Genomic DNA, 11351 nt, shown 5'->3' with positions numbered 1-11351 from the left:
AACAACTTTTTTTAATTTTGTCAATTTACCAAAGCGTGAAAAGATCCCTTTAAAGCTTTATTAGAATGAATTCAAACTTATATGTATGGTTTGCATAAAACATTATACAATGCAAATATTCCGCAACTATATCAGAAATAGTGACGGTTTTGGACAAACACGGTTTTAGAATAAATCTATATTGGCAACAAACGTAGGATTTTTTTAATTTTTTTATTCTGTACGGATTTGAACATACTTATGTAAAATATGAGTACGAAAATAAAGGAGAATATACATGGCAAATAAATCATAATGAGCATATTCGTGAACATATAATCTCATTAATCTCATATCAAACTAACCACTATGATCTCACATGCCTTGTAACAGACTATTTTCGTGTACTTAATTAAAACCACCGCTTCAGTTTTTTTCTAGTGGCTTTCATTGGTAACCATTTTCACCATGACTTTCAAAGAATCATTTTTAGACTATTTTCTTCTTTTCCCCACTATTTAAATTTGCATATTTATATGTTTTATGACTGAGGTAACTTAAAGCTTCATAGATGCTAAAACATGTTTGGTACATTTTTTTTTAAGTTTCATGAAGCTACTAAGCGTAAGAGGCAAACAGGGAAGGCAATTTAAACTTTTTATTTGTGTTGTCTAAGAACGCGGATGATCAAAAAATAGATGAAGAAATACGTAAGCATTCCTACATGTATTCAAATCACCATTCTTCGTCATATTAATACCACATGATGTGAAAAAGGTACATTGCCATGCCTATACATCACATGAACTTATCAAATGATGGGTTTTTTACTGTTATAATCGTTGTAATATTATTTAGCAAGTTGCCCGTTACAAATATCATAGTTACCCAAAATGTTTATATTACATACTCGAAACACGTGACATATGTCATTATGAATATAGACGAGTTAACGCGTGACGTCACACGCACCTGCAAAGTTTAGACTCCGCCCACTGGTTGGCAAAAAGAGGTGGAATTCTTATAAGCGCATATAGAAAAGGTTGACATTATCATCGTTTTTATTGATACTCATGAACTGTATCAAATATAATTTTACTATTTATGTCTGAATAAAACATAAGCATGCGTGGAAATTCATTTTTGGAACGATTATATTGTTGTTATTATTTGTGTTTACTAAAAACGAGCTATGGAGTGGAACGTACACTATCTACGAGCTCGTTATGTGGTTACCACAAAAATCTCTACTAAACGCATCTTCACGTCCATTTTAGATACAAAATTTCAAAAATGGAAATTCTTTTAGAATAAATTAAATTTAATGAAAAAACACAAATAAGGATGAAAACAAACATCAAATAGATCGCTTTTTGTGCGCAACATATAGTAACTGATTTTAATCTTAATATATCTGTACAGACTTACCTTGTTACACAACAAATAAATTAATAAATCTCATTGTTTTATTTAATTGTGCACACCAATTTTGAAACTATTATCTCGTTATGATCGGAGACTGCCCAGACAATTACACAGAAAACATGCCGGTGTCATAAACATAGTGACCAATACTTTAATTGGGTCCCTGCATAGACCACATGTGGCAGACTTTATGATACCTCCATGCCATCTCTTGGCATATTGAGCAGTCATATTGAGCAAGCCAAATATTAAAGCCAAAATACGTAACATTTGCTTTAGTAAATAATTTAACATATTAAAAAAAGAAGATATTTGTCTGAAACGGATTAACAAGAACATGCGTATTTATATGTAAGCCAGTTTAATCATAATAATACAGTGCTTTATAACTTTAAATTTAAAATATTGTTCAATATTACTGCTACACAATTGATGTATTTACCGCGGGTACCGGCAAATGTAAACTCGTCAATTTAGTGTAAAGATTGTACGTTCTTGCATTGCACGTAACACCATCATGAAACCAAGCAATCACAATGGATAAACAATATTTGTGTAAAATAAATTAAATTAATATATATATTTATCATAAAATGCTAGATTGTTAAATGTATCACTCCTTATTACTTGTTAAGAGATTTCAATATACATGCAAAGACAGTTCAGTTTGCACAAGATGCAGGTTTTATTTTCATTTGTATATTAAAATTTATTAATATTGTAATTCAATGGAAACGAAACGAAAATTCATTCTATGGAAAAGAAAATTACCACAACATTTAACGATTGTAATGTATTCCGTTTTTAATGGCTTTGTTTTATAATTGATCAAATGCGCCTCTTATAATACACTTTCGATCGCTGATGAGCAATAACAATATCCACACCGTTTATAGTTATAATCAAATTAATATATGTTTTATAAGTTTTTAAATATCATTTTTTAAAGTCTTACTATAAAAAAGAATACGGCTAATTTATTGTTTTGTTGTGTGGTATTGTCAGTATTTAGTCTTCCGACCACGTTTACTCTGATGCTAATAACTAATTTGTATTTTTATAAAGAGGAAATTATACATATGATGATACATTTATTTATTGGTACTAAATATGATATATTTGCACTATTGTATAAGAGTTGTAATGTTTATTTCGGATTTTTTATCGTTTAATTGACTAAACAAAAGCCCTTTATACATGTTTTACGTTACTGTAACCAGTGTTTTTGCCAACCAGTCAGTGCGCATGCGCGAAAAATCCCGAATGTAAACAATAACAATTAACTCGTCTATATTCTGTGACAACAATGCAGGGGAGATCAATCTGGGCAGTCTGAGCTTAACATATTTGAAATAATGGTCAATACATGCATACAAATATATCAATAGTGCTGTTTCTACAGAGATACATTTATGAGTAATTTCATTGTTTGATATACTAACATACTTGTAGTTTAAAAGACACAGATTCATTCTTTAATGTCATTATTTAAATCGAGTATTATGCAGACATCTTGTTTTCAAAATCAGTATTAAAAATCTTTCGATCTGGTTGTATAAGGGATTTTAAATACAAAAACTACAATAACAAAACAGTAAAAATGCCAAAACTGATAGACAACAAAACTGAAACAAATAAATATACATGTACAAAGACAAATGGGTTGGATTTTTCCTTAACACTATTTCGGACCATTCAATACGTGGTGACAATAATAAACAAGAATGTCTACACGTGCATCTACTTTACGCGAAATACATCAATCACTTGATTAATTTATTAACTTAACATAAAAACACAAATATTTGTTATTGTTATCAAGTAACGCAAGTTATCTTTCTTGTGCAACTTATTATTTTTGCTTATTTAGTGTTTTGGATTTTAATATGTCCATTCGACACCATATAAAACATGGTATAAATTGAGATTTATCTTAAACCAGCACACAGACGAGGCTATCCCAAAAAGGCCAAACATAACCAACAACTAAGAACTATTTAATTTAAAAATGTTAAAATCAGCATAACGATTATCTATCTATCTAAAGCACAGTTTTTAAATGAAAAAAAAATACAGGCCGAACAATATATGCGCATTAACACTCTATGTACATACTTAATCTTAATATACACAAAAAGGAAGTATCAAATGTAACAGAATAAATAAGAAGGGTGTGCATAGAAAAAAAAATATGCTCATTAAAAACAACAATGAAATATAGATCTCACATATTTGGATTTCAGAAAAGTATCTATAAGTATTGCACATGTTTGGTTATGTCAAATACTGGATAAAATTTCCACTTTCTATTATTACACATCAAATTTACAGTAAATGAAGCATGAAAAAGCAGCTCTAAGCGCATTTGTATGATTATTTATGTAATCGCTACTTCCAATGGATTTGAGTTCTGTTGTTGAAGTTAGCCATGTTCGATTTCTTATACTATGATAAAATACAAGTATGCGTCCTGTTTTTAATGAAGCACCAACTTAAATTATATTGTTATTGTCAAAGAATTCTCAACCAAGATAGTTTAAGGAAAAACTATAGGCGTAAGAGATTTTAACCTCTATATTTTTCAATGAGTATTGAAATCCAGTGCCGGCTCATTAAACATTTAACTCAATAAATGAAAGGACAAGCTGAAATGACCCATCCATTCAATGACACGTACAATATTAATTCTACAATTGTGTGTGTTTCCGAAAATGTAAGCTATTCATAATGTAGCGACCATTTTAGACCTATTAAACACGTTCAACACCTGGTGTCCACTAATAGATACTAACCACCGGAGGGGGCATCATCATCAAATGGTGCATGCAATTACTTTCCAGATACCTAGAGATGTAATAACCAGTCTGTGCTTTCTATCATGAGATTAAGAATTAAATTGTTTCCATGTCAACCGGTGTATCTGGGCTATTGTTCCCTTTTTGCACTATAAATTCCCATATTACGGCTTATTAACTTCTCGTGTATGGTGTTGCAAATGCACAGAACAGATCAGATGTACTCTTTGAGTATAGGATGATATTTCTCATCAGCTCGTTAGTTCATAACTGCAACAAGATGATATATATGGCTTAGGTGAAAGACTATGTACGTAAATGTCAAATGAATGTATCTGTAACTCCGTTACTTTCGTTTTATGAACAATCAATCACTTACTGGTAACCAAGTAATGTAGTTTTTCCACATACATGTACATTTTACCTTAAATAAAACAATCTATCCACTAATATTTCTTTAAATGATACCATAACAAAGTTGTTCACGTTACAGGAAATAATAAATAGAAGAACGCTTTCAGATATTGTTATTACACAAGTACTCACATTCACACGTGTTACGATGTCGGTATACATGTATTACGTTTCATTAACCACCAGCATGCATAGTAATTTCATATCAGAGTTTGCAACTATCCTAATATTGTAAAACTTCATCGCAAAACACACGCTTCGTATTATTAACGAGTGACACCATCGTTCACTGCACACATACGTACACAAACTCAAAAAAGGTTCATAACAACACTCAGTCTCTGAGACAGTGCTTGAAGCATAACTTGTAACGTGAGATATATGTCACAATAGCATTTAATAAGAAAAAAATGGCTGGTCGGAGTTGTCAATAATCGCGATCTTACATGTCTTTGTTTAACAAACGATCCATACTGCTGTGTCGTGTTTCTAAGTATATGTACGCCGATAACAGATAATATATTTTTTATGAAAATATTTAGTGTGCTTGAGCAACAATTTACAAAGAACAGATACAAACCGAAGCAATATCTAGATTTTACCTTTTAACTTCTGATATTTAGAACTAGAACTCAAATCGGTTAGCCTGGGATGTATGCGTTGACATCGAAGTCGAACAATCATAACAGTCGGCATAACACAGCAGAACAGAAGGCAAGATTTGAAAAAGGCAGTTGAAATGGTAAAATTTAAAATAATTACAATAAGGTGTGCCTTAATAACAACATCTATAATAAAACTGACAGTAGAAGTACTGCGATATTGACTAAAGTCAGATACGAGTTAACAAAGGCAGACGACGACGACAAGTGATGATTATCTTGAATGGCGTTGGTTGGTTCATCGTCCATCGGACCCTCTTCCGCCGGCACTATGGCGAGGTCTCCCTTCATCTCACCGTTTCTGCATCCGAGCAACTCGCCTATAGAGCGGCCTTCCTTGTGTCGAGTGCGCATCTTCGTATCGTAGAACTCCCAGTATTGGTCCCCTTTCAGGAAGTAAGTGTTCCCTAAGAAACAAAGTATGCTGATCAGTATGAGCATTAATAAACATTTATGTAATTATTTAATAAGAGGGCCTGAAAGGCCCAAAGTCGCTCATCTGAGATAACAAGATATTATTGGGACAAATCTTCTGACCAAGTTTCATGAAGATTGGAAAATAAATGTGGCCTCTAGAGTGTTAACAAGGTTTTACTAAAGCCATATAAGGAAAAATGCCCCGCTCCCTGACAGCCATGTTTTTCAACCAACCGGCATCATTTTTGAACTCGTCCAAGATATTATCGGGATGACCAAGTTTCATGAAGATCGGACAGTAAATGTAGCCTCTAGAGTGTTAACAAGATTTTACTATAGCAATATAAGGAAAATGCCCCACCCCTTGGCAGCCATGTTTTTCAAGCAAACATAACCATTTTCGAACTCATCCAAGATATCACTGAGACCAATCTTCTTACCAAATTTCATGAAGATTTGACAATAATTGTGGCCTCTAGAGTGTTAACAAGGTTTAACTTAAGCAATATATAGCTTTATAAGGAAAAATGCCCCGTCCCTGGTGGCCATGTTTTTAAAGCAACCAAAACCATTTTTGAACTCATCCAAGATATCATTGGGACAAATATTCTGACCACGTTTCATGATGATCGAAAAATAAATGTGACCTCTAGAGTGTTAACAAGGTTTTACTATAGCCATATAAGGAAAAATGCCCCGCCCCCGTGGCGGCCATGTTTTTCAACCAACCGGCATCATTTTCGAACGTCCAAGATATTATTAGGATGAATCTTCTGACCGAGTTTCATGAAGATCGGACGATAAATGTGGCCTCTATAGTGTTAACAAGATTTTACTTTAGCCATATATAGCCATAAAAGAAAAAATGCCCCGCCCCTTGGCACCCATGTTTCTCAAGCAAAGTAACCATTTTCGAACTCATCCAAGATATCATTGACACCCAACATTTGACCAAATTTCATTAAGATTGGACAATAAATGTGGCCTTTAGAGTGTTAACAAGGCAAATATTGACGCCGCACGACGCCCGACGGACAAAAGGATATCACAAAAGCTAAAAAGTGAAAAGCAATTATCTTCTTTTTTTATCGGTGTTACCAACTGTCGCTAAATGTTCGTCTAAGTTGCATAAACACCGACGGATTTAGGTCGGAATGTAACGTACTCATGCAATGGATACTTTAAGTTATGCTACGTACAGGACAATCAAAAGTAAGGAAGGACGTTGCGATTGCTATATTTTCCCTCTCCTGTATTGTTGTTTAAGAGTTACTTCCCTTAAACAACAAAACGGAGGACTGGACACCCGAGACAGATGAATATGAACATGTCATTTCATACTAGTAATATGATTTTCAGCAACAATCAGTGTTTCAGTTGCATGTAAATGTACATGACGCTGAATTTTAGTTTAGATTCGCACGAGGAGAATTCTTTCCTTGTTTTACTGTGGGTTAAAGTCCTCATAAGCGGAAATCCGCCTTTCAGCGTTTTGCCGTTTGGTTAAGATGTTACTAGATTCAAGTATTGTGGTAGGATCTGCCGCTTTACTATCAAGTGTTTGTTAAATGTTAAAAATATCTCAGATCATCAGATAGACCTTCATACGTCCTAGCGCGGCCCAAACAGATTGTAAAAGGGCGGTTAGAATAATACGTAAAGTAAAACAAAACATACTCCAGAGTTAGATCTTGGCCATAAAACAGTCAAAATAGGCTTCTAAGTGGTGCAAGTAACGTAGCGATACATGAAATAACTGTGTTGCTTATTTACAATGAAACCTGAATTGCGCTGGTAGCTGGTTTTATTAACATCAGTCTGACATTATGATACTGACCATCAAGAATCGGCCGCTACACGTGAACTTTGATTTACTTTCTGTATAATGGTAACCTATCCATAAGATGCTTAAGACGTCTGCAGGATTGATAATAACGTCCGTAGTGATAGGGCCAGTTGCGAGAGTTCGGTATGGTCCCCTACACCTTCCCCGCCTATGCACACTCTTACCGTCCCAGTTTTGGAAGGCACTGTCGAGCGGCACGGGCACATTGCGCCAGATGCTCATGTCACGTGGGTAGTCGTACTCGATATAGTCTTGATTGGCGTTCAGCTTCCAGTACATGTCTCCGCTCACCTGATAAAAACAACAACGGGACACGTGATCGGAAGTACAACATCACGTAACAGGAGAACAACAAATGCTACGTGCATGAGTTACACATATTATTAATTATTTATTTATATTTAATTATTTAGAAAGACATATTTTATGGAAAGCTCCGACAACTGTAAACGACAAGCAATGACCTCACTATATCATAGCACACTCATCAGGTCAGCTACTACAAACATTACATTGGAACAGGGAAGCGTGCCTACCAGGTAGGTCCTCTTGTTATAGGACCAGATGAAGGCGGCGTCTATCTTCTTCACGTTGCTCCCTATCCCCAGTTCCGTGAGGCGGCGGCCCTCCACAGGGAAGTTGGAAACCATGTGGTTGCTGTTGTACATCCAGAAGCGGTCAACTGCGGAGACAACCACGCAACTTATGGCAAAATGTTGGATTGCCTGCTGTATGTTTTGGTATGAGACCAGAAAAGATTGATTTTGCTTTGTAGCGGATAGGGTTGCTCTTCACCAGACTGCACATTTGCAGACTTGTCTGGAGAAACGCTTGTCGAATAACGTATAACATTGTTGATTTTAAATTTACATTTTCTGGTTGAACGGAGATACTGATTAGATTGTTGCGAATGTACTAACTGTGGCTCCTGAAAAAATGCAAGAACGCACAGCCTTATTAAGAGCAACGCTGGTCGCATATGGCACATAACCCGTTTTTGCACGTTGGTGCTCATTTCGCCCCATTAAAAAGGTACCAGTTGCCTTCTAATTGCAATGTCACAAGGTAACTTTCTGTGATTTGTTAATTTTAACTTGTTTTGTTTACTAGTTGTCTTGTGAAAGTGTTGAGGTCACTAGGTTAGAACACGTGCTAAGTGCTTGATAGTAAACAACTTAGTTTAACTCCAACAGAGTATGGGTCGAACACACGAATCAATTAGATGGGAAGTATATCAACTTCGACCGTAGTTTCATGACAGTAAACACGCATTGACAATCGTGCACAAATATTTATTTAACACACAAAACAATAATCGGCAAATCTAAATGAATTTCCTAGAAATTCTCTGCTGATGACTTCTTGTAAGTCATTTACCATTCACGCTCAACAGTTGATTCATTAAAGTACCTCGAAGTGATTACCTTTAAAGAAAACAATTTTGCCGTCCGCTCGTTCGTACAGGGCGTCGACGCCATCCTCAGGCAGTTTGAACCAGAATTTGCTGATCTCTGTTGGCGTTAAACCGATGCCGCTGGGTCCACGTCTCCAGAATTTCTACAGAGATAGAAACAATGTCAATGTACAGTTGCTGGTACTTTTAGAGAGTAGTTTGTAAAGCGATTTCAAAGAAGTACCGGTATGTGCTTATTTAATATTTGCGTTTCCTATCACTGATCTGTTTATAATTAAATAAACTTACGAAATTAACGACATCTTAACATACCGAGCCTTTAAATATGAAGATCTCCTTCCTAATCACTGTAATGGCGTCTATATTTCCTGCACAAGGACTATCGTTCTCTACTGGTGGTCTCGGCGTTACAGGTGGAACGTCAGGTCGGCCTCCACCACCGCCACCGCCACTACCGCCCCCGCCACCATTATTGCCGCCGTCGGGACGTGTTGGGCGTGGTATGGGTGTGGGTGGAAGAGTCCCGGATTTCGAGCCTAGAATATTTTTAATTACATAATAAAAACGTCAAACACCCTCTTTATTTCAACCTCTCTTAATTTTTACACTAATGGTGTACACAATCAGGGGAACGACATATTGTACTAGATGTGCCACCGTCATGCCTGAAATACCCCGGATGCCGCTTTGTTAGAGGACATAGCTAGTTCGTATCGAAGCATTTTAATTACAAACGAGCAATAACTTTGACAGTATGGGAGCAAAATTATCGACTTTTGTGCAATCCACTTCTTTCATGCAAGTATATCTAACAACAATAATTCTAGTTAAGGTATCTTGTAGTTTTGTACATATGCCCATGAAGAAATTGAAATCGTAAAATAAACAATTGGACAATAAGTCTAAAAATATGAAAGGAAAAACTGTGCCATGCACATCATCTCAATAATATCTTCAAACATAAGGGTGTCAATTTGATATATTTTATATTTATCAGTATATGCCCTAGAAAAAAACTTCAATATAATTAACTGGGGGCAATAACTCTAAAGTATATAAGGAGGAATTATTTGCATATAAGAATAAACGAAGGACTATAACTTGAAAAGTAAAGTTATGCATGCTTAGTAACGCACTATCCTTCACTGAAATCTATCTTCCATGAAGTTTTAAGATTAAACGTAGTTTTTGAGAAATACCCGGTAAGAAAATCTGTACAAAGGACAATATCGAAGCAAGAGTAATGGCTTTTGTGCAATGCACTTAAACCGAATGAGATGTATCCAAAGATGAAGTTAATACCTCTTACAGTTTTATATATTCCGCGGGGAAAATATTTATATACACATTAACACAGGACTACGACGGACGTTCGAATTGAAAGAGGCAATTCCTTAATCCAGTATCCCACCTCACAACTAAATAGTGCGATGATAAAATATGATGAAGAATCCCATAGAACTTTTTTTAAAGTCACCAACGAATTTATGGCAATTTTTAAATTTCTGCTTCGGACGTTCTAAAACATTATGGAACACGTCACAGTAAACATGGTGAAAGTCACTGAAAAAGTATGGCTCACCGTAAAGCGTCTGTATGCCTTGCACGTCGTCGAAGGGCAACTTGAAGTTATCCGTGTATCCCTGGTACCAGGGGTACATGAGCGCCTCCGTGTTGCTGCTGTGCGCCAGCCCCAGTGCGTGTCCAAACTCGTGCGCCGCCACCATAAACAGGTCCACACCTGCGCATATATATATATATATATATATATATATATATATATATATATATATATATATATATATATATATATAAATAAATATATATATATATATATATATATATATATATATATATATTTATATATACCAATACATAGTGCCAGTTACGCGGTCTCTGTAGTTTTCAGACTGTACTTACGAGGTCAATATAAAAAACGGGGTCTATATACAACCCCGCAATCTAGGCTCCTTTAATTACTATGAGGGGGGTGTAGGGGAGGTAATGCAATCAAATCTCACAATAAGGTCTTAAATCGAAAACCACAATCAGGTCTGAAATTGAAATTGTATATACCTCGCAAATAAGTTCGCTATATATTTCCTTGTATAAGACGTTAAATAAATGACGTATTTATATACAATAATAATAGTAGGTACCCCTATATACCTTAATTCGTGTTTATATCGGATAAAAAAGGGTATGGAGATACATGTATTTAAAGTGGGAACCCCATAACCTATTTCTAAATCAGAGACCCCGTAACTGGCCATATGTGTGAATATATATATATATATATATATATATATATATGATCCTGGCGTGTTTATGTACTGGCGTGTTTATGTACTAGCGTGTTTATGTACTTAAGTGTTTAAGTACTGGCGAGCTTATGTAAT

General features: G+C 35.2%; 1 protein-coding gene across 1 annotated transcript in view; it reads right to left on the bottom strand.

Annotated features, from left to right (window-relative positions):
• Positions 1-2699: 2699 nt before the first annotated feature.
• Positions 2700-11351, bottom strand: part of LOC127843153 (matrix metalloproteinase-2-like) — a 32145-nt gene continuing 23493 nt past the window's right edge. Inside the window, exons 5-10 of the mRNA XM_052373045.1 lie at positions 10535-10693; positions 9265-9488; positions 8963-9095; positions 8075-8220; positions 7703-7829; positions 2700-5682 (exon numbers count right to left, since the gene is read on the bottom strand). Coding sequence (XP_052229005.1) covers positions 5402-5682; positions 7703-7829; positions 8075-8220; positions 8963-9095; positions 9265-9488; positions 10535-10693 — 1070 coding nt within the window. The 3' untranslated portion in view covers positions 2700-5401. The remainder of the gene's footprint in view (positions 5683-7702; positions 7830-8074; positions 8221-8962; positions 9096-9264; positions 9489-10534; positions 10694-11351) is intronic.

Source organism: Dreissena polymorpha, chromosome 1 (genome assembly GCF_020536995.1).
Source record: "Dreissena polymorpha isolate Duluth1 chromosome 1, UMN_Dpol_1.0, whole genome shotgun sequence".
NCBI lineage: Eukaryota > Metazoa > Mollusca > Bivalvia > Myida > Dreissenidae > Dreissena > Dreissena polymorpha.
The sequence above is the reverse complement of the archived record's forward strand: the minus strand, read 5'-3'. Positions and strand labels throughout refer to the sequence as shown.